This window comes from Papilio xuthus, unplaced genomic scaffold (genome assembly GCF_000836235.2).
Source record: "Papilio xuthus unplaced genomic scaffold, Pxut_1.1 DF824888.1, whole genome shotgun sequence".
NCBI classification, from domain to species: Eukaryota; Metazoa; Arthropoda; class Insecta; order Lepidoptera; family Papilionidae; genus Papilio; species Papilio xuthus.
This window is the reverse complement of record NW_013533761.1, coordinates 3,069,939-3,094,716: the sequence shown is the minus strand read 5'-3', so window position 1 is coordinate 3,094,716 and position 24,778 is coordinate 3,069,939. Positions and strand designations below refer to the sequence as shown.

The 24,778-nt window shown below is 33.1% G+C and overlaps 3 protein-coding genes across 3 annotated transcripts in view; 1 reads left to right on the top strand and 2 right to left on the bottom strand.

Moving 5' to 3' along the window:
- Tif-IA (RNA polymerase I-specific transcription initiation factor RRN3 homolog Tif-IA) overlaps positions 1-4,353 on the bottom strand; it is a gene marked incomplete in the record, with an annotated part of 9,416 nt that extends 5,063 nt beyond the window's left edge. The window contains 1 exon segment of the mRNA XM_013325186.1: positions 3,488-4,353. Within this exon segment, the coding sequence (XP_013180640.1) occupies positions 3,488-3,896 (409 nt within the window).
- On the bottom strand, positions 721-3,276 carry LOC106127160 (uncharacterized). The gene has a single exon (XM_013325187.1). It carries the CDS (start codon positions 2,692-2,694, stop codon positions 1,939-1,941), a length of 756 nt encoding a protein of 251 aa, XP_013180641.1. The 5' UTR covers positions 2,695-3,276; the 3' UTR covers positions 721-1,938.
- A 323-nt stretch (positions 4,354-4,676) lies between the features above and the next one.
- On the top strand, positions 4,677-24,119 carry cta (Guanine nucleotide-binding protein subunit alpha cta). The gene is made up of 3 exons (XM_013325268.1): positions 4,677-5,359; positions 18,873-19,141; positions 22,755-24,119. The coding sequence occupies exons 1-3, from the start codon at positions 4,859-4,861 to the stop codon at positions 23,110-23,112; spliced, it is 1,128 nt and encodes a 375-aa protein (XP_013180722.1). The 5' UTR covers positions 4,677-4,858; the 3' UTR covers positions 23,113-24,119.
- The last annotated feature ends 659 nt before the right edge of the window (positions 24,120-24,778 follow it).

The window sequence follows — 24,778 nt, the reverse complement described above, 5'->3', positions numbered from 1 at the left end:
ATCGACAAAACCTAAGTAGTAGACTTTGTTATATTCTCTGTATTTTTGAAGAATCTGTCTTAACACATGGATGTGGTCTATGGTAGAGAATTTGCTGCGGAAGCCGGCTTGTTCTTTTGGTTGATTGTAATCAAGTACTGCAGCAATTCGTGAAAGTAATATTTTGGAAAAGATTTTATAAATATTGGTCATTAAACTTATTGGTCTGTAATTCGCAATATCCCCTTTACTACCTTTTTTATGTATTAGTACTATTACTGATTTAGTCCAATCATCAGGCACAGTCTCTAGATTTAGAATTTCATTAAAAATTTCAGTTAATCTTCCGGCGGTTGCTGATATTGTTGCTTTCAAAATTTCATTAGTAATTTGGTCCGATCCCGGTGCTTTGTCAAGTTTTTGAGATTGAATAGCTCTTATAGTTTCTTCTTTTATTATCTTTGGTGTTGGTTCGTCATCTTCCGCTGTTATGTTTAGTTCTGTTGTTATTAAAACGGGGTTTCGAGTCTTATACAAATTCTTGTAGTAATCAGTGGCGACTTTTAATATTTCTAACCTCTTAGTGGTATATGTTCCGTTATTAGTGTTTGCACTCGCCATCCATTCTTTCTTGTTGTCTAATTCCTTATATCCCTTCCTTACACCTCCTGTTCTTATTATGTGTTGTTTCAAAGTATTTGTTCTTTTTATTTTCCTATCCTTTCTGAGCAGTGCACTAATCTTTTTACTTAACTCTGATATCTGTTTGCGTACTTCTCCCTTCTTTCCACTTCGTATAAGATCTTTCCTCTCCTCTAGTAGTTGTTTTGCTTCTTTTGAAATAGATTTTTTCACATCTGCGGCCGATTTCGTTATAGAAGTTTTTAATATGTTTATTAAACTATCATATTTTCCTTGCATTGACATACTAGGTTTGTCATTCTTTATTATTTCATTTTGTAAGTTATTAAGGAATTTATCATTATTATTGCTAGGAAAGATGGTGGGTAGGATTTTTCTGTAAAATTTTCTATTCGTTTTATTAATATCTGCTGATAATGTGGCCCTAACCATCTTATGGTCCGTATTAAAATTTAGATTATTTATGACTGAAACATCTTTAAAAACGTCTTTATTATTTGACATTATAAAATCAATTTCGTTCTTATACATTCCATTAGGAGATGTCCATGTCCATTTCTTTGTTTTCTTCTTTTTGTAAAAACTATTTAAGATGCTCAGTTTGTTTTCTAATGCAAAGTTTACTATTCTCGATCCATTCTTACTTCTTTTCCCTATACCATATTTTCCTACTGTATATTCTTCACCCACCTGTCTTGTTCCAATCTGTCCATTGAAATCGCCCATAACGATAACATTTTTGTAAGCGGTTTCAAGTGTTGTTTGTAGTTCTTGATAGAATTGGTCAGTTATTGCAATATCTTCTTTCTTATCCGATTCTGTAGGTGAGTACGCTTGAATAATCGACCATGTTTCATATCTTTTCCTATTTGTGGGTAGTTTTATGTTGAGAATTACTATTCTTTCCGATATTCCTTTTATCTCTATTATGCCTTTTGATAGGTTTTTCTTAATAATAAACCCTACTCCATATAACCCTGCGGTTTCACCTTTGTAATGTAGAATATAGTTGTCGTAGTCGATAATTTTTTCTCCCAGTCTTCTTACTTCGCTTATTCCTAGGATATCACATTTTATATGTTCTATGGCTGTTTCTAATTCTATAAGTTTTTCCGGGGTTCTTAGTGATCTTGTATTGAGAGTTGCTATAAATATATCTGATGAATGTTTTCCTGTCTTTCCTTCTATTTTTAGAGGGTCGTGGTCGTTAGCCCCCACGAGGACCAGTCGGCTTGGGGGAGATTTGTGTTCATTAATTGATTTAAATGTTTTATTGTCATCACTAAGTCTCGTTTTCCGTTTGCCGATGTTTAATTGTTATTGATTTTTTGTTGCGGGTGAGTTAGGAAAAGAGTTTGATCTAGCTCTCATCATATCAAAAGCGTTTGTCCTGTTCGTTTTGATGGAAGATAAAGCCTGTTGTTTATTCGGATGGCTAACATGAGTAGAAGGCGAGACGGATGTTTCTCTTTTTCTTTTTTCTTTGTTTGTATTGTGGTCTTTTACTATTAATTTATCATATTTTATGTATGCTATTTTTCCCTTATTACGTTCTTCAATTAGTTCTACTTGCAACGCTTTCCTCTTCTCTAAAACTTCTTTTGGATAGTCTTCATTTACATAGATATTTTTCAATTTCTTTTTATTCTTAATGATTTCGTTCTTTTTCCAGTTGCTTGTAAACGAACAGAGTATAGGCCTCGGTTTATTACCTTCTCTTAATTTCTTACCGATGCGATGTATTTTATTAATATCGCGTGGGTCAATATCAATATTCGTATCATTTTTAAAAGTATTCTTGACCTCTTCCAATAGTTCCAGATCCGATCTTTCGTTCTCTTCCACACCGTACACAATAATATTATTATTTCTTTTGTCTCTATTTAAATACTCAATTTCCTTCTCCAACTTTTCTACTCTAAGTCTTAATGTCTTGTTTTCTTCTATAATGGGAGTTAATTTTTCCTCCATATGTTTCATTACATTTTTTGTTATCGATTCTTTTAACTCTGCAGTTTGGTTCTGCATTTCGACCTTCATTTTATCAAACAGAATTTGAAATTGCCCTTCCATATTATATAATCGTTAAATTGGTAAAACGCAGCAAGTAGATGGCAAGTATGTATAATTAGCGACGTGCGTAACAATTATTGAAATGGAAAACTAGGTAGTGACAGCTTAGTGTTTTCTATGTTTCATGTTTTGTCCGCCTTTGGATAAAATGATCATTTATCGCATTATGAGAGTTTGCAGCTAAATTTTCTGTAGGCGCTATAATATTTTTTCTCGAAGTGGGTATTGTCCAAAAACTAATTATTTTTAATTGTCATTGTGCACAATTTATTTGTAAACAAACACAAATATTAACACTGTATGTCCTAAATTTAAGCACTTATGAGTTTCGTTGATCCTAATTAGACACAAAATTGTTGATTTAAACGATAATAGTCAGTTTACACAATGTTCTGCGAGTTAAAACTGGGCATAATATAATGTTGTTTATAAGTTGTTTCACTATTTTGTTTCTTCAGAAAACATTCTCACTGATAAATCGTTGTCTAATTTGTCTATTTATTACACTTTTTCACTGTATTATTCACTTTGCGATTTTTTAATGCGTATTCTATACGTAGGTTATGCGTATGCGGCACCTGACAGCTGTCAAAAAAACTGAACAAATATTTGTGTAAAAATCAATAAATTAAATTTTATAATTGCGATTTTATAATTGCGTCTTACTTCTATAAAATAGACCTTACTTTGATAAAAAAGGACCAATAATTCATTATTCAAAAAAAATTACATTGCACAACAATTCTCAATTTTTATGTGAATTTAGTGTAGTATTATTTAACAAAGTACATACCTTTAAATAATTTAACTAAGTTTGTCATAACTCTAGGGCAATGGTATGTATGAGCAGTAACTAGATTAAGTACAAATCTGCTGTACATTTCAACAAACTTTTCTCCTCTACCAGCCCACTCCACATTGCACAACACATCGACAAAATGCTTCAATTCCCTTCCAAGAAGAACGACACATGCCAAACAATCTTCTAGCAGTACCTGATAATTGTCATCATTTATAGGATATTCCTCTAATACTTTGACAAGATCATGGTATGGACCAACATTACTGTTCCTCGTATAATTTACTAGAACTTGCTCTATTTGACCTTTTTTAAATGATAATTTCATACGAGCCTGCGCATTTTGCCGGTCTAATGTTTTCCGCATCAAAGCGGCAACATTTTTCTGAGTTATCATTTCCATTATTTTTTAAGAGCCGCCGATACGTCCTTCAAATATGCAATAATTTCTGGCTGACGTAGCAGTTCAGCTTTCTTGTGATTTAAAATCTCCCGTAAAACAGTACTGCTGTCTTCAACGTTTGAAGTGCCTTGTGAGCTCTGTTCAAAACTCGTACTAGGTTTAGGGTAGCTTATGCTGGACTCCGCTGTTTCAGCGCTTCTTTTATCTTTTAAAAACGATTGTAACCTTTCCAGAACGACTTTACTGTCACCTTCTTTCTTCTCGGTACTATAACCTTCTTTGGACATGGCACAATAATAAATTTACATCGTGTATCGGTTATATATGTAAAAAAAGCTAATTGATTATAAGAACGGTAATAAGCTTAAATCTTTAATAAGCAAATTGAGAGTAAATCACAATTTCGAAAATTACTTGAAAACAACACGTGCACAACTTATTGTGCGCGGAACATTGGAAAAAATGACTTAAATCTGACAGATTGACAGATTCCGTGAAATGTCAGAAGAAATAATGGCCATTTGGCTACTAAAGAGTATAAAACCAATCACACCAAAAAAGCCAATAGTGACGAGTCTTGCCTTGTTGCTTATTTTTAAGGTTTTGATCGTTTGTTGATTTCATAAAATAATCCCTTAAATCCATTTAGTTTTATTAAGCCCGCTAAGAAAGTTTTTTTTTATGAAATCGATATTTCGCTGTCACTCAATCGATTGGCCAAAGAACAACACTTATCATCAAATGTCTTATCTGTGGCGTTTCACAATTTCTCATTTTATTTTTCTCAATGAGTTTGGGAGGGGTACGGTGCGTGTGTACAACTAATTCCGGATAAATCGTTTATTTTATTTTATTATTGTCAGCGTGTACGATGTGTTATTGTGAAAATGTGTTAACCTGTTTAAATAGCGTGTAAGGTCACATACTCAGTTTCTCTCCAGTATTTGCAATAATCATGCAAAATGGCCAACGATTTGTGGTCATGTTACTGTTGTACAGAAGCACTGACATGTTGGTTGCGCTTAAAACTATCACCTGAAGAGATAGAGCAACGTTACAGAAGTAAAGAGATCGATAGAATATTGGAGAAGGACAAGCAGACTTTACGGCGACAAGTCAAACTTTTATTACTCGGTGCAGGTGAAAGCGGAAAATCAACATTCCTGAAACAGATGAGAATAATACACAGAGTCAAGTTTGAGCCGGAACTAGTGCGCGAATACCAACATGTGATTTATCAGAACATTGTGAAGGGTATACAAGTGTTAGTGGACGCTAGAGACAAGCTCGCGATCCCGTGGGAAAATCCGAGGAACCTCGACATCGGGCAGCAAGCGCTGCACTTCAACAGCAGTGCGTCACTCGACAGCCTGCTGTTCATGCACTACGCGCCACACATACACTCCCTATGGCTGGACAGAGCCATAAAAAGGGCATATGACAGGCGGAGAGAGTTCCAACTGGTGAGTGCCTCTCATGTTTGCAAAGTAAACAATGCTTGTGTAACACTTTTCTTTGTTTTATCTGTTCCAATATTTGTCATAGTTTGTTTTTGATAAGCATTATTTACACAACATTATTGATGATTTTGTGTAGACAGGTCCTACTTTTGTTGCTTTAACTAAACACCAATACAATAGAGTGAAGTTTGTACATTTCAAATATGTAACAAATTTATTTAATTGCATATATTTCTATAAAGTTACTAATCAAATTTTGTGTAAATTGTTTTTAATACAGTCTAATTATTTTGCTAAAAAGTAATTTGTTGATTCATATTGTGTACTAAGAGTTTTTAAAGTAAATTTACATTTTTTTTGGTATGTACATACCTATTATATTATACATACATATTTTTTAATTAATAATTAATAAATAAATTTAATATTTAGCAATGTGTTGTATTTAAACAACTCTAATTTTCTTGTATGCTTGTACTTGTTATGTTTTATGATTGGATGCTGGTGATCAGTTTCATAACAATACTATTTGGTTGTTAAATTATTCAGATATTTGCCACAAAAATGCCAAATTACATACAAAATAAGCTATATAAAACCATTTTATATTATGTTTAGAACTAACAATGCATCACTCATAATTGTAAGGTTGTAAATGAAATAATTGTTATATTATTTCTTATCTTATAGTATTAGTCATAGCTTCATTGCATTGCGACACACTTCACAGCCCGAGATATACATTGATTCTAAGGACACACATGTGGTCAATATTGCAACTGTTTTCTACAACTAAAATAAATCCACAAAGAACCTGTGTGTGTGACCTAAATCGCTTAGTAAAGATATTAGATAACCACATGGTATTCTGTATGTAATATTTTCTTGATGCTATTAAATACAACCTATGGGATTTTCCATAACCACACTATTGTTTTAGCATATTCAAAAAATGTGGCAGGAATTGTGAATGTCCAACGGTTTGGGCCCAACTTGCCTGGGAAGAGATAGAAAATATATGCCACTGACCTTTGCTAGAGGCCTCAAGAAGTCAGAATGTGTTTAGTGCTTGTTATCGGAAATTTTCATTGACGAAACATCTGTATAAAAGCATATTGTTAGGTCTGTTTTTATACACTAAAAAAGACATCGATATATTTTCGTTTATGGGTTTCGACAGTGACCTGATCTGATATGAAATTGCGTGCAATATAAAGACCTATTTACATGATACAAGTTTCGTGCATATTGCAAATAATTTAATAAATGTCTATTCAAAAGTTGCTTACAGTTATTAAAGGTGAATAATGCGCGCAATTTATTGCATTCAATTATTGGTCCGTATAAGAAAGTGGTATCGTCTAAATGGACCTTTATTCTCCCAAGCCATTAAGTTAATATGGGTATTAGAGCCTCAATGATTTATTTTATTCTAATTATTACGGGTCGTGCGTCCATTAGCTTTGTTGTAGCATACACCGCCACGCTGTTGTTATTCCGTACTGTATTTGTGAGACTTCCTTCGAAAACGGAAGTGTATCAGTGACGCCATTTCGTCCATTCATAGCTAGTCATTACGTCAATTTAAAAATTATTTACTATACTAATTGGGTATGAGTCGTACACTTGTTTCATTGTCGACAGTTGAATGATGTAAAAAAACCACAAGAAATAGAGTTTGGTTTTTATATTAGTTGTCAATAATGCGCTGACCAAAGTGGTGACTCCTCTAGTTATAAAAAGCATTGAATTTTCATGAACAGGTCTAAACTAAAACACAGGTTCGGTGTCAGTCTTGTGCCGCATACATTTTATAAAAATGAATATACAAAAGTTAAAACTACACGATTTAAAGTAATCGCACTTTTTTCTTGAGTCGGTAGTCGTTCATACAAGAATAAGAAGTTCTGTTACGTTTTTTTATATGTCTAATCTCTTTAAGTTTATTAAACGTGTGTACTTTGTACCTCGTATTGTGCAATGTATTATAGTCACGTTATACATTCCTATTCATTTATTTGTGCTTGTTCGGGTTATTTTTTTATTGATAGTGCATTACTGTGATGTTATATGAATGTTTTTGTACAGTTTTAGACTACATTTTATAAGTGTAATTCGTAAAAGTAGCACTTGTTTCACCGTAGGTTTCTGAAACCAAAATCCCCGTTTAATTATCTCTGTTTCGTCAATGATGACAGGGATGAAGATATGTTTTATGCAAAGATTCTGGTCTTAGTAACCAACGGGTAAACAAGTTTTTATGTTTTTCTGATAAACAACTTATCTAAGGAACTACCTTTAATCGATTTTATTTATAGTTAGAATTAATTCGTTGAATTAGATTTATCTTTACGGGCAAAAATAAGTCGTTGTCATAAAAAAGTTTTATCTTCTTTAACAGTGTGACCTCTTTTATGTGTTAGAAATCACGTTAGCACGCTCGTTCTCCCGATGTTGACAACATTTTTCCGGATCTCGAGCCAAAACTGGTACACGGCTACGTTTATGGTAAAGCCGTGGTGTGGTGACTTTGCATGTGGTAACGTGCGTGTAACACGAATGCTAATTGTATTGCTCGACGCGATGACATGATTTTGCATCGCATATTTGTGGACAAAGAATACTACGTCACCATAACATTATAGTGTGGTCAGGGTTGGGAAATTTATAGTTTAATTTGTATAAAGTTTGATGATTGAAGCTTTTACACAATCAATCATGATTCATGACTTAAAATAATGAATAAGCGTTTTATTTTATAAAATGTCGTCAGGGATCTAATTATTTAATATTAACTAAGGATTATTGTCCTTCATAAGTAGAAGTTGTACTGCAACAATCCAGTCATGGCTACATATTTATTTCCATACGGTTAAAAGTCTGTAAAATTACGATTTCGATGTTAGATTTTATACTTAACTTTCGCATCAGACTTCGCAATACATACGTTGATAGCCCTATTTGTATGAAGACTACATGCCTATTGCAATGGTGTGAAATCCATATACGAATATGTTTTGATGCTATAGATATAAAGTTTTGACTTGGATGCGATCCATTCGTTGTTTGGCTGTGGGTAAACCGCTATTTACCATATGCCATTTCTAATACTTTGTAACAAACAACACTATACCTAGACAATTGAATTAATTACGTCAATATATATCGCAAGTCAAGTATATAGTAGTGGACATAATCCGGGATTCGATCCTCGATCTTTTGGTAGTAAGACGTAACATTCACTCAGCAACCGTAGTGAGTAGTATTATATCAAAAACTTTATGTTAAACCACAAGATGTGTTTATCAGGCCACACGCACGTTACATAATACCTAGGTATCCGGCATAGTTAACTTTGCGATCTCGATCTTGCTACGGTGATTTTATGCTGGCATTTAAGGTATTTAATTGCGTGCCTTGGGCAATTTTGAATCGACTCGACTTCAGTTATAATGCAGCTGACTGCAAACTACCTACAGATCGAAAGGACCGGAAATTTAAAGCAATTACCGTCATTGTAGGCGGGTACAACTTTGAACGTAAAGGAATGTTAACATTTTAAAGTTTAGTATTGAATGGAATTATGATTATAACATACTAATCTCTATGTTAATTGATTATACGAAGAAAAAATATTAATAACTCTTTGTGGATCACGTTTTTGTATCACAAATACTATCGCTTGATCACTTCTCACTTCTAAAAGTGGGCAGAAATTATTTTGTATGTATTTTGTTTCTATAGTATTCCACCCTTCTTCATTCAAAACTTTAATGATAGGAATTCATGTTTGTTTGTAATAATAATGATTAATCTATTTGATTTTGTTCTTAAAATACTCTTTAAAATCGTTTGAAAAAATTAGTATATTGTGTAACATTTTTTGTGAAGCAAAGTTTATCTACATTTATTTATTCAACTACATTGCCTCTGTATTATTCCGACTTAAAAACATCTTAATTCGTTTCCCCTTTCATTTTAAACAAAAAAAATCGTATATTTCTTTGAACAGAAAGCATGGGTATTACGTAATCTATGATTTGAAAAATGAAAGTACATACTCGCAGCAACATCGGAACGGATGCGAAATTGCGTCAGACAGTTTACGTCTCGAATGCCTAGACCGTATATTTTTATCTTAATTAAGCTCAAATATAGGTGTGCAGGTTTCCAGGAACGAAGCGGCCGACCGTTTCGCTATTAGACAAGGTGTAGCTTCCGTGAATTTGTTTTAAAATAAGGAGTTTATGCGAGATTATGTCGAACCGTGGCGTTGTGTTCAAGCCATTAGCGGTACTTGCACGCAATTAAGTGTCCACGCACTTATGTTTGCGTCGATTTTAAGAAAAAAAAAACGAAAGAGATATTTAATTGGACCAATTCTTTACGCCGCTGGCATTGGTGAGCCGATTAAGGTTATTTGGGATAACAGCATGGTTTCGTAATAATTTTATTTCCATCCAGATTTAAGGAAGGTTCGCATATGATTTTTTAAATGGCTTATAAAATTATTCTAAAGAAAAAAATGTGTCGTGTAAACTACGAAACATCAATTGTAACACAAAAAATGTTTTAATATTCGTATTATGATGTCGGCAATAGATAATTAAGCTAATATTTTTTTATATGTACTTTCATTGTACAGGTACCAACAATGATAGCTGGCAGATCCTTTGTTATTTTTAACGTATTCCTTAGTCATAAACAGAGTAAGTAATTTTCTTTGTTAAGAACACATTATGCGTAGGAGACAACTTGTGTAATTTATACGACTTTAATATGGTTGAGAATATGTAAAGTTGCCATGAATTGAAAAAAATATACGTATGAGGTTTTTTTAGGGTTTATTTAACTCTGAAATAATTTTTATGAACGTGTGGCTTTGAATCATACTCAAGATCAAGAAAGTTCAACTCGATAGTATAACGGGATGACTGGTTATTATATATTAACTAACTGATCGTGGGTTTCTGAGAACAAAATATCTGTATCAAACATATCGCCATCCCTGTCATTATTTTTGGCAAAACAGAGATTATTATTATTAAATGGGGATCTTAGTGTCAGAAACCCACGGTTGGTTTTTTTAGTAAATCATAACTGTTTTTAAAAATTTGTAAGTAAATAGTTCATGCAATTATGTATGTAAAAGATCATTAAAGATGAATGATAACTTCAAAAGATTGTTTCTATTAAAAATCGTACGTAACTGCGCGAAGTGTACTAACGCGGATGTGAGCCTCGTAATATGAATGGCTCGACTCTCAGATCTTGCAGCAGATTGCGTTGAAAGTGATTCACTATTAGAGATGATCTGTGGTCTTATATTTATGTTTAGATATCGATTTTTATCTTAGGATATCGATGACATTAATATGATATTAAACATTTACATGACAAATTATACGCTATATATTTTTTAAATAATTGCTATATTTATATAATGTTGTTAATTACAAATTAACTATGTTAAGAACAGTTAGCTGGTTTTACAGCAGCATTGAAGTTAAGCATTGAAAATTACTAGTTACAGATAGTTTATAATATGATAGTTATCGACATTATCTTGCAAATATACATCACTATTCGCGAGAAGTGCTCGATCGTTAAATTTGTATAAAATTGCGACTTTTAAAAATACGCTACACCGGTGCACTATTAAAATGCCTAGGTCGTAACGCGTCATAGGTGAACGAGACTTGAGACCGGTTTCTGAAGCGAAAACGAAAAGGTTGGGAAGGCGGAGTTTTTTTTTTGTTGTGACTCATTAACACTAATTGTGTTTGGCCAGATTGAATTACAATAAGCGCTTGGAGATGTTTTTTTTTTAAATCATTGTGCCTGTGACCTTAATTGAAATAATTCGTGTTGAAGTTTACGGTATTTTTTTTGAAGTTATTAATCAAAATCAATGAGTTTTGAACCACAACGAGGATAATAGGATTTTGTGCTAGAGTACCTTTTGAATATAGTATAGTCCTTTAGTTGAATAAATGTTTCTTTAACTTGTAAAGACACGTCTTACGCTAAAAATGCGAAATGGTTCGTTGTCGGAAAGTAAGGCAACCAATTAATTTGTTCGTGCCTTCCTCGAAGCACTTGCGTGACTGCATCTGTCTGATTGGCAGTAACAATCGAGGATCTCTTTCCTTTAAATTCATCAAAGGATTTTCGACCTTGCTTGTCCTTGAAAATCACAATTAATGTCTTTTGTATTGTGTTCCATTGAAATATGTATATCACGTGATATCGAAGCCAAGCGTTAGTTTTTTTTAAATAATTAAAAGTATTACGAGATTAGTCAGAAAATATCCTAATCCGGCTTAAATCTATGTGTGAGTCATATAGGAGACGACGGTGCTAACGATGCGGTCCGACGGTCCTGTTTGAGTGTTCTCTCCGGGATGTTGATTGAATTAGTGCACGCCTTGCCCCGTGTATCGACCATGGTGTTATAATGCACTTAATTCTCCCCGATCACACTCTAATCCAAGTATATACGGGATACGTGATGTGGATTAGGGTTGTCAAAGGCGATAAAATAAGGGGTCAATATCAATGAATAACATAATTATTATTTTTCAATTGTAAAAGTATTTTTGGTATTTTTTTTATTTAAAGTCTTCGTAGTATTAGAGTTATTTTACGATGTTTGTCAGTTTACTGTAGCATTGATAAAACTTCCGTAACTATGATATATTTTTATGACAACGTAATGTTCGAACTGAACTCTACTGGGATGATATTTTCTTAGTTTTCGCTGTCATTATTTTCTAGTTAGCTACAATAGGCTAAACTTTAGTTTGGTATAGCTTAGTGTATAACCAACTTTACTCATTAACGTATCCAAAATTGGTTGGTTAAGTGGATATTGTTCGAAGCGATCCGAAACCTTAGCCGTTATTAGGGTTCAATTAGAGCGGGCTATTAGCACTCGGTGGGTTAGCGGGTTGGGTGCGGTGTGAGGGGAGATGGTGCGGCACTGCTGGTGCAAACTGGAGCGTTCCCATTTCCTAACAATGGCATTGTAGATTTTTATCGTATTTGCGTGAGTTTACGCACACCGATTTACGGTACTATATAACGAATGCTGTTTACCCCGCAGTATTGTTGTTTGCCAAAAATTATATTTATTTTGCCTTTGAATGCTGACTAGGCTAAGACAAAAGTTGCATGATATTTGTTAACGTTAAAGCTGCCATAGAGTATAAGATAAAAGAGGTTCAAAACAAAGATAATTTTGCTGCTATGCTAATTTGCTATGGTCTGCCAACTGGTACGGTATTGATTAGATGATCTAGTTATTTGTATGAGAAGAAAATAATTAAACTTGGCTGATAGGAATCGTGGGCGATTGCCAGTGCCTATAACTATTTAAAGTTAGTTATTTATTGATCGCTTTGTTTATTTCCGTACTGATTGAGTTGTTAATGTGTTGCGTCTGGAAATAGTCCAATTATGTACTGAGACATATGTAACAGAGAACTGGGAGTAGACGAGGATAGGGAGGTATTGTCTCGTGTGTTTTGTTTTTAAATATTACGCCATTAATACATGGATGCTCATAGAGTATATATTTTTAAATAAGCCACAAATTAACGGTTTTCGGCATTATGTGGGCAATTTATAGCATTCGAAGTTAACGTGAGCATTGTTGATTGTAAGGCTTTTAATGTTTCCGTCTCTTGTTTTCCCATTGATCTTATCTTACTTCTTACTTATATGATAAATGCGTTTGTCTCGAGAACTTCTGGATGGATCTTTCTGAAATTTGGTATAAGTGTAGAAAATATTCGGCAAGAACACCTAAGCTAAGCTTATTTTAATACCTTGCGAACGGCGTCGCCGGCGAAAGCTAGTATTTTTATAAAGTAGGTAAATGCTTGCAAAAAACAAAGTGATTAATCGTACTAATTACGCTAGACGAGTGACTTGTTAGGATAGGTCGTCAGACAGTAATTAAGATTTTAGAACGGTGCTCCACTTAGATCTTTGGTAGATTTAAATGTAGCGTGACGTCATCGACACCTACACCCGATGTTCATCACGAACAGATGTTAACAACACTCGCTTTAATTTGTACTGCACTCGGAATTCGGTTACCGGTCGAAATAAGCTTCACTTTTGAAGTATAAAATTACTTTAGCAAATAGATATCTAGGCAAAGAATATCCCGATAAAAGGAAATAGGTACGTTTACAAAATTATTTTATGAAATCAGAGAACACGAGAGAACTATTTGTCTTTTCTTTGTGTTGTAATTATTTAAATATACGTCATGTCATATAGCCTTCCTAGTTATATAAAAAAGAGAGTTTTCCACTTTATCTTTGTGGTAAATATAGTAAATAAGATATTTCCGCTATGTGGCAGGTTGCATTAAGTTTACACGTCGTGCGTACGTTATCACAAGGTGACAGTAATAATGTTGGAATGTGGAAATTTCTGTAATTTACTTATTCGCGGTAAAATGTTGAATTTAACAACGTCACTCTTTGCCAACTTAATGTTCTACACATGTCGTGTACTTGTTACTTCTTTTTTTTTACGCACATAATAAATATGACAGTTAAAATGGATTGATGATGGATGGATGTTCGTTAGCAGTCCAAAACGGATCCAGCAGGACTCGGGTATAAGCTGGTATGATTACAATTGATTAGATATTTGTTAATTAAAAAACTCGAGCGTCTGTTGGAATTGGATGATAACTTAGTCTTTGAAATCGGTTCAGCCGTCAAGGCTCAAGGATGTCACAATGGAGTTAACATACTTACAAATCAACATACATATAAGCTTCCCTCAAAATTACTCTCTTGTTAGTCGGGTAATAATCGATGTATAACTTAGATTGTTACGTTATATTTTCTACATAAGGTTATACCGGCATCTTTCATGCTGACGGAGATACTGTTCCCTGCTGACCCCACATCTGGTGGTCCATTGTTTATAATCCTACATATCGTATGGAAAACAATGCCACATTGAGAATGCTTTCGCGATTATATTTATTATATTTAGTGCCGTCAATAGGCTTTATTGTGCATAATTCAATTCATAATGTTCTCGCTATTTCATATTTGAAATACAGCGATATATAAATGCTCTATTGGAAAGAATTATGACTGTCATATATCTATGTGGTAATACTTGATGATATTGATTCAAAGATTAAAGTTTAAAATGGTATGCCTTAGTAAATAAGGTATTTAGAAAGAAAAGAAGTTGAACAATAAAAGCGCAGTTTTGTTAAGGTAGGTATAGACTAGAGCGTTTACTTGTAACAAAATATAGAGCCGCTTTATATATTAGTGTATCGACCTTTCACGAACTATACGTTATTTAAAAGCTATGCTTTTACCTGTTAATACAGGTACCATTCCTAAGAACGTTATATGCTCGAGAATGTGCTATATTGTGTATCAACCTTTAGATTACGACTCTAAATGTAATGTATGAAAATATAGCAGTATTCTGTAAAATCAAACTCCTGTCTCCGGATAGTTATATAGACGAACAAGTATTAAATAAGTTACATACAATAACAAAACAACGTGTTATTTATATCGTATAATAGTTATGAGGAAACAGTTCGCGTCTTTATAAATAAAAACAACGTAATTCGGGATCAACGCGCGACTATAAACTTCATTTACGGTGTGATTAAATAAGACATCCAAATACGATTTTAAAGCGGCTCGGACCTTGTCTTTTATAGTTGAAGAGGCGAGAGGATAGCAGGTGCACTGTACGTAGTTCTTACACCATATTTGTACGTCGAGGTGAAGGAACTCTCCACCGACGTTGATCCTCCTGTATATTTATATTACTATGCTGTTGACGTATGTGGGTACGCCCGATAGATTTTTTCTATACTGTACTTGTTCGTAATATTATTATGGTAAAAGAAAATTGGCATTCTGAAGTGGTCTTCTAAGCTTATTGATGCTATGTCCGAGATAGTAATTGAAAAACAGAAATCCTTGCTGTTTTTATTTAATAGATAGATAGATAAAACATTGTGTTTATTTTACTGATATACAACAGTTTAATAATATCGGAGAAAAGTCACGTTTATTAAAAAGTAGCCATGCAACACCGTTCGCGCTGAATTAAAAAAAGCACATATTAAATAGCCTATGTGTTCTTTCAGACTATGTTCTTTATATCTAAATTTCATCGAGATCCTTTTAGCATCCACAAACATCCATCCGTTCATCTAAACATTCGCATTTTATAATATTAGTAAGAAATAAAAAGTAAGATCTAAGCGCTCTACTATAAGTTACATCTTTGTTCAATAAATATTATCTACATATGTACATGATTAAAACATTCTCAGTACATTCAATTGAAACTAAGTTACAAGTATGCATTCATCGCGAGTAGAGCGTACTCTTGAGACACAGGTGTGAACCGCGCCTTACAAATGTCCGTACTACAACCATATGATTGTGCACGCTGCGGTTACCTGTATATCTATGTATTTAGCATTTGTATGTCTGTGTGTTATCTCACAGTAATGTGCAATCTCTATGTTGTACATAAAGCTTGAACTCCAAATGTATTGCGTCCCGGTCTGCGATGTCACAGACTCGTAAAATAAAGCACAAAATCAATGTCAAACTTTTTTCTGCGCTAATTATGTTGCCTGCCAGGATTTTAATACTCAAGTGCTTCAATGTAAGTGACCAAGTGTTATGCTGCTTTTTGAAAATAGAATGTATCATTAAAAAGCCAGCAAATCTTATATGTATTTAATATATAAGGCGAATAACGGACGCACCATGCCCTAGTCACTGACTTGTTTTCTGCTATGTGTAACATTGTACGTCATAAAAAAAACTTTCCGACTTTCCGTCATAATACTACTTATGCTATATATAATTTTATCATATGTTAATTTCATATATATAGTAACTATATGTTTTTAAATATGATTCGGCGAATAAAATTTTTAGTATTTGCCTAAATTCAGTGCGTGTATTTTGTGTCAAAATTTAGGTTGTTTTTTTTTTTTGTCTTTTAATGTATATATTACAACGGTATATTTTTTGACAAAAGAGCAAATACATAGTAGATATGTTTGACGCACGTGAACAATTGGTCGCCAGTTGAATATCTAGGTCGATTGATCCATGTTCGCTTTGCTTTTCTGATTAGACCGAGGTCCTTCGTGACCGGTTAATGTGGTCAGATATCGTGCTTTTGAAGGCCTTAATTGATAGGTATGGTAACGGTAAAATACTTAGGGGAAGAATAAGAATCGAATAACAATTCGTTTAAATTGTTTCAATCGTTTAAGCTACAGGATGTTACAATGTTTCAAATTTGGCCTCTTTATTTTTTTTTAACCCTTATTAGCCTAGAGTTTCAATTTTGATAACAATCTTTTAAACCGAATGTTCACATTACTATTAGTTTTTTTATGGGTTGGCTGTACCTATTTTACTGTTGTATGATATTCTTTCCAACGAAATTAAAAAAAAATCATTATTGTTTTATTTTAGTAATATTAAAAATAATTCACTTTCATATGTAAATCAGGCTACTAAGGGTTAAATTATTTTTCTAAGATTACGATAAAATGAATGTTGTAATACAAAAATCATATCTTTTGCAATAATTATTTATCGTATGTCAAACTAAATAATATCCAGAATGGCAAATTACTGTACAAGGAGCTAGCTGGCCACTGATAAGGAAGCTATTGAATTAGTTATTAGATTATGAACAGTTATACTTGGAAAGGTAACCTAACACAGATTATTTCTACCTATAGCGGTTTTAGGTTATTATCTAAAACTTTGCACTAATGTTATAAAGAGGAAAGATTTGTTTGTTTGTCTGAATAGACTACGAAAGTACCGATTTTAAAAATGCTTTCACTGTCGGGAAGTTACACTATCACTTGGTAACAAATATATATTTTTTCCTATCGTTGTAATTCCACAGAGACGAAGTTGCGGGCAACTGCTAGTATGTTATTTTTACTATTAAATGTCATACTAAAATCTAGGTAGTTTGTTAAGTTAGCAATTGGCTTAAACACTTGAATTAACAGCTCATGTAAAATTGAATGAACAAGCTTTGTTCATAAGATCTCAATGAACTCTATTGTCGTAGTATTAGAATTTATAATCGGTTAAAAGGTTGTTATTGTTTGAAGGTTAAACTTACGTTATGATTCGAATCATGAAGATCCTGGATCAAAGATTGAGTACAACGTATATTTGATCCTTATTTTACTAGTACATAGTTGGCAAATTGTAAAGCATATAGTGCGGACACAAGTGCACTCTGTGTAGGCATTAGTGCTAAGTGAAGTCGGCGCCGGCCGCATCCGCGCGACCTATACAACATTCACGTATGTTATAGAAAGCTTCTACCACAGATAAAATATTCTGCCCTCTGGAGAGATGTTATATCACAGATTGAAGAACCTGGTATTGTAAATTCATCATACTTATATATATTATAAATTCGAATGTTTAGATGGATAGATCGATGTTTGTTTGAAGGAATCTACAGAACAGCTATATGGATCTCGCTAGAATTTGGCATACATGTAGAAACTAGTCTGGTAGAACACATAGGATACTAATTAAGTTTTTTAATTTCGTGCGGACGGAGTCGCGGGCGACAGCTAATCATTGGATAGTCCTTTGATTAAGCTAAAAATTATGTGTTTTACTATTTTAAAGATTATACTCTAATATATCTTAGGTGCTTTATTTTACATGGATATCATGTGTTTCTACGTTGGATAATTAGTACACTTTATATAATTACGGCTTGGTGCGCTTCAAATTGGTTATTTATTGAGCAATCGTAAGACGGATCTTACTTGTAAACATATTGAGTGCAAACGTCTGCAACGTTCTATACACAGAAGTGAACTTGCAGATGTTTGTATAAATACACAAACACAGAAAACAGAAACCGAATATGTACATTTTTAAATGCATTAAATATAGACCACCGAGTTTGTTTTTATAGACGAGGCCTTGCACGTTATTATGGATATGCATACGTAATAATGTAATGACGTTTTTTACTTGTACTATGAAGGCAAATTAATAATTGCCTAATTTAAATTCATAAAATGATAAATTGACTTGACTGACTGATTCATTTTCAATGTAGGAAGACGTAGTTTTCAAGTGTAAAGTAGATATTAATATTTGTATCTTTAAAATCTAAATATATAATATATGCGGTTCCTCTGGTATTGCTGATGTCCATGGGCGTCGTTGAACACCTCGGTGTTCCCGCTGCTCGTTTGCTTCCTTCTGTTATAAAAAAAAATATATATTTCGTATTGCAAATATTAATGTTACTAGAAGTGCTATTTATTTTGTACATTTATCCCAAACAATTGAACTTCATTATTTTGTAAATAATTTGGAATACAGATGTTTAAGGGCAACAGTCTTAGCTATTTTAGCGACATCTTTTGGCAGGTTGCTCGTTGAAATCGATTTGCGTATTAATCATAAATAATATAATGTTGCAGAGTGACTCCGTGAGTTATTTCTTCGGTGAGTTGGAGCGTATCGCGCGGCCTGACTACGTGCCCTCGCACCAGGACATCCTGCACTGCCGGAAGGCCACCAAGGGAATTACGGAGTGCACCATCAATATCAACAATGTACCCTTCGTGTTTGTGGATGTGGGCGGGCAGCGGACGCAGCGACAGAAGTGGACGCAGTGCTTCGACTCTGTCACCTCCATACTCTTCCTCGTGTCATCGTCTGAGTTCGATCAGGTGTTGTCGGAAGACAGGTGAGACTTATGGGTTAACCAGTGACTTGTTAAATTATAACTTTATAACTACTATTGCTATGCATATTGAGTATTGGCAAATGATCATCTTTCTGAAATGATACCTTAGTGCAGCTTTAGTAAAGTTGATGTAAGAGATTTTTTGTCATTCGCTGTTATTAAGGGAAAATTATTTTGAAATCATATGAATGACTTAGGCTGACCTATAAATAATAGAATTTAAAGACACGGTTATACAAAGACTTGTCAGGGTCCTAATCATAAAGGTTTTAATTTTTAATTTGTAGGTATTCTCAATCTTTTAATAATATTACATCTATCCAAAACTTATACTTTAACGTTATATTAAAGTCGTAATAAAGTCGTAATCGGATTAGAACATAAACATACTTTGGCAACAGAATATATGAATGATGAGTAGAACGATGTATGGCAACACCTTAAAGGTGTTACCATAAAAACTAAGCGTAAACATTGAATCTCAGTCTATATTAAGTTTACACACGCACACTATAGTTGTAAAAGTAAGCCGCAGATGTAAATATGATTTTATTGGGTCACTATTCGAATAGGTTATGGCGTCGTAAAACGATAACACGATAAAACCGCTTCATCGGATACGAAGTATGTTCCCGTTTACGTGACGTGGTTTGATACATTTGATTTTTTTAAAGACGAACAAAAGTATCTAAAAATTTTTTTTCATTACGCATGTCTTAGGACTAGAGTTTACATCGGAATGTAGTCAAGACAATAGACATTGAATCTTTCCCGCCGATTTAGGATTTGTGTCGCCGGTCTGTAAATAAATTTTTATTTATTTAGATCTTCTTTTAACACGAATATGAAATGCAATAAGTAAATAATGAAGAATATAGAGTGAAAAATATTTTTTTTGATTCAAAATTGGACAGAAAATTTTACGTAAATAATGCATTCGTAGACTTTACTAACTCTAATATTAGTGTGAATTTAAGTTAAGCAGTCTTTCTCTATTAATAATAAAAAAAGATACAGCAAAAATTCATAAATTTTATCAAATTTAAAGATGTAATTACCGAGCACTTAAGTTAATTCAAGGACAAAAGGTCAATCAATTCCCGCAGGCGAGTCGAGAGCTGCAAAGGGCCCATCAACGAGACAGACGCCTCAGACTTCTTGCTCTACATTTGATAATGTATAGAGAACAGTTTATCTATACAGTTATAATTTATACATACTCTACGACATTTCTGTATTAGAATAAATTCAAACATTTTGGTATCCTAAAGTTTTTTTTCACTCAATTACACTAAGGTTAAGTATCTGAAGAATATAAAAATCACTGTAAGTTTTTTACTTTAACCCTTATTTTTATTTTGTATAGTATAAAATACGTACAACTTTATAAAAATATACGGTCACTATTAAATAATTTTTAACTTAGTTTTTTTTTAACTTTGTTTTTTCGCTTTTCTTCAAAAAAAGAAATCTTGCCACAATAAGGGTTAAAATTGTAATAAAATCTAATAGAAATAAAGGTGTTTTTAAATAGTATGTTCAGTAAAAATATGAAAAACATATCAAAAGGTCTGCTATTACGTTTTTGTAGAGTATTTTTTATTTCATCTATTTTACGTTAATCAGTTTAGAATTTTTTAGATTACAACGGTTTGTAATTTGCGTAGCTTCAATGCTGTTTACAATTTACCTGTTTACGATTTTAAGGAAATTCTTGCACGTACAAACATAAAAAAATCTATTTATTCGCCTTGACAAGTCCGGAGTCGCTTTATTAAATTATTCTTCGTAATTATGAAGTCACGAAAATGTAATTTGAATTCAGAAACAGTTTGCTTACGAAGCTGAGTTAAGACAAAAGATACGCCGCGGTTAGAGGTCGATACAGTTAAGTGGAAATGCTAATAAATAAATGCAATTAATCGTTTATTATAATGTTTATATTGGTCATACATTACTTTATACATAAACAATTATAATGTAAAACATAATAGACTAGATGTCTATCGACTCCATCCGCGGGCATTTACAGGAAAATATTAATAAGTAGCCTATGTGTTCTTCTATACTATTTTCTACATGTGTGCCGAATTTCATTAAAATCCGTTGAGCCGTTCCGGTTGTAGGTATCTTCAAACAAACATCCATCCATTTTAACATTCGCATTTATAATATAAGAGAGATTATTAAAGCCAAAAGTAATATACTATAGGACTTAATGGTCGCATTTTTTATTGATTTTAAAATAAAAAAAGCTGTCCCATATTATTACACGAACAGAACACATTTATTATCAAAAAGTTAGATATAATTCTGTTAGTTCATCGGTCTACTTGTTCATGTTACAATGTTAATTAAAAATTACTGTTTGCGCAAATTAAAAGGTGATGTAACGATTGTATAATTACAAATACTTAATTATTTGATAATTTTATCTCGGGTTTTATCAACACCGAGATATGTATAAGCGTGATAAAGCACTCGTATGAAACATACGATATCGCGATGAATCAGTCGCAACTATTCATATTTGTTTACACAAACACACGCTAATACCTTTCAATCATTCGTTCACTAATTCAGTCATTCACTAAATACTAGCATCAGCTCACTATATGTACCCACTGAGTTGCTCGGAGCCTACCCTAAGTTAGGGGTGACATGGCCATAGTCAACCACGCTGACCTAGTGCGGGTTGGTTGACTTTACATATATTTTTAAATTTCTACTCAGATATGTGCAGGTTGCATCACGATGTGATCCTTCAAAGTAAGGATACACTTCGCACATTGGTGCATGTTGGGATTTGAACTCAGGATCTGCAGATTACAAGTCAAGTGCTTAACCCCTGAGCCACCGTCGCTCTTCACTAAATTCTAAAATAAGAGTTAATACACATATTTCCGTCACCCACGCGCACGCATCAAATGCACTAATGATCGCCCACATTGTGTCGTATCCATGTCATATAAGTAATTTTCAATCAAAAATTTATTACTGTCATAAATTTTTAATCGTAGATGAGAAATGCTTAGTTAATTGAAATGAGGTTACGATATGTTTTATGATTAAGTTATGATGTTATTAACTTTAAAAAAAAGCTCATTATTAAGCCGGCTTTATATACACGATACTTGTATTCGACACACTTAAAATTTTCAACTTTCCATAGTAATCTATTTATGAATACATAATATGTGGCCGAAGTCGATGACGATGCGATAAACTCTCGGGAATACTAATTAAATCGTTTTACTTAACTTAAAAGGATAAAAAGGTTTATATAAAAACTTGTGCGTCGATCCCACATGAGTGGGATATGGTCAGGAAAAAGGAGTTAGTCAACGTAAAAATTATGAAACATTTATCTAATTCTTTCAGCCTGTCATAAAATCAACAATTCTCATTACCCATTCCACAATATTGACTTTTTTTTTCTTAATTTTCCTCGTTATCACCTTGAATTCTAGTTTTTTGATAATTCCAGTTAATGTATCGTTGAGTTAAACGAAATTAATTCTCAATACCTTTACACCAAAATGTGAGTCACGAAGCTAAAACCGGTAGAAGCTTATTAGCGTTGCGCTAACAAACTAAATCGTTGTTATTCCAGGAAGACGAACCGGCTCGCCGAGGCCCTCAACATATTTGACACAATCGTCAACAACGTCAACTTCAAAGGGATATCAATTATTCTCTTTTTGAACAAGTCTGATCTACTCGCGAAGAAAGTCGCCAGTAAGGAGACGGATATACGCTGGTACTACCCCCAGTTCACCGGCGACCCACACAATCTACAGGATGTTCAGATGTTCATACTCAACATGTTCGCCAACGTCCGGCGCGAGCCGAAGACGACCCTTTATCACCACTTCACCACAGCCATCGACACGCACAACATCGAGGTCGTCTTCAACTCCGTCAAGGATACGATTCTCAACCGTAACCTCGAATCGCTAATGTTGCAGTGACGATGTGATATTCGGTGCAAATGGACTCGATACATCGATTGTGATACGTCTTGGGCAATATTGAGTTGTAAGTTCGCAATATCGATATTCCATGCACAGCGATTTAAATACAACGATCCTAAAGATATAATCTATGGCACATTTTTAATGAAAGTACAATTTACCTAATCCCCACCCATTAGTGTAATTAAAAAAATGATTATACCGCATTGTTAAAGGTCTATATAAAACGTTTGTTTATGAATTTGAAGTGTTTCAAGGATTGTTATATTTAAATGTGTTGTATGGACAAAGGGGTGCGTATTAAAAGACAGTAATGTGATGTTTGTATGGCCTTCAGTGCGGCCTATTGCGAGGGGAATTGCAATCGTCTGCCGAGCGCTGCGTTCGGTGACGTATATGTAGTCATAGTGTAATGAAAACATTTTTATATATCAGTATATTTATGACCAAAAAATGTAGATTTTGCACTTAAATTATATAATTAGAAAACACTTTCTTTTGGATAGTTTTATATGTGTACGGACGCTGTTTGATCGCGTTTGACACGGACAAGGAATTAGAAGTAATTCGGTGATGCGGTATATACTCGTAGGAATAGAAGTTGTCATGTAATCGATACATAATCGTAGTTTGCTTAGAGGAAATACCAACGAATATTGGATTTAGTCGTATTATTCAAAATTATGCTCTAATTTGTTGAGGTCAGTGTTGTTTTTTGCTTGTGTTTGACTTAAAAGTGCCAAGTTTGATCTGGTATGAAAAGTATTAACAAGGATCTGTTCATAGAGGTTATATGGACTTGCTCAGATACTCAAAAAAAGTACAGAATAAAGTAATCCCTTTAGGGAATAAAAGTGTACATAATAATATCGTATACTGTGATTTTTTAAATTATTAAGAATGATAATTTTCATCAGTCACTATATGACATATCGAAAATGACTCGAAAAAGATGCAAATATTTCTTACAAATGTCTCCAATACTCTAAAAAAAAAGATCGTGATTTTAACAAACATATAAAAAAAAATTATACTAAGCAGCAGTTTGCTCTACCACTGCCAGTTTGATATTTTTTTTTCTTTGGTAACTTCGCAACCAAACACTCAATGTGCTAAATTGTATAAAATAATTACCGTTGTCAAACATGTCATTTTTGCATCTGCGGAATTCCGTCCCTTGGCATACTTCTCAGTAAAGCACTCATTAGGATGTCATAAAAACAAGAAAGCAATGCGTCATATTGTACGAAAACATTTAAGGCATATCCACACGATTTCATCTGTTAAATGTAATTTTTTTTTTTAATTTTTCTCATAAAAAATTGGGCACAATTTTTTTCGTTATGATCAAAATTTTTGTATTATCATTTTCCTATAACTCGGATCTATAATGGAACGATCTGAAAAAAAATATTTTTTTTTATTTAAATAGTGCATAATTTTCATAATAATTATTATACTCATTTAGAATTATAAGTGAAGTAAGCTTTAGTATATTTATTTATATAAAAAAAATCAAATAGTTAGAATCTTATGTTAATAATAAGTTTTTAAGATAGATTGTTCTATTTATTATGTGTACATTATAAAGGGTTTATTTAGAGGCTATCATTTGTAAATACCTCTTAATTTAAAAGAAAATATAATTTCATGGTGTTTTTTT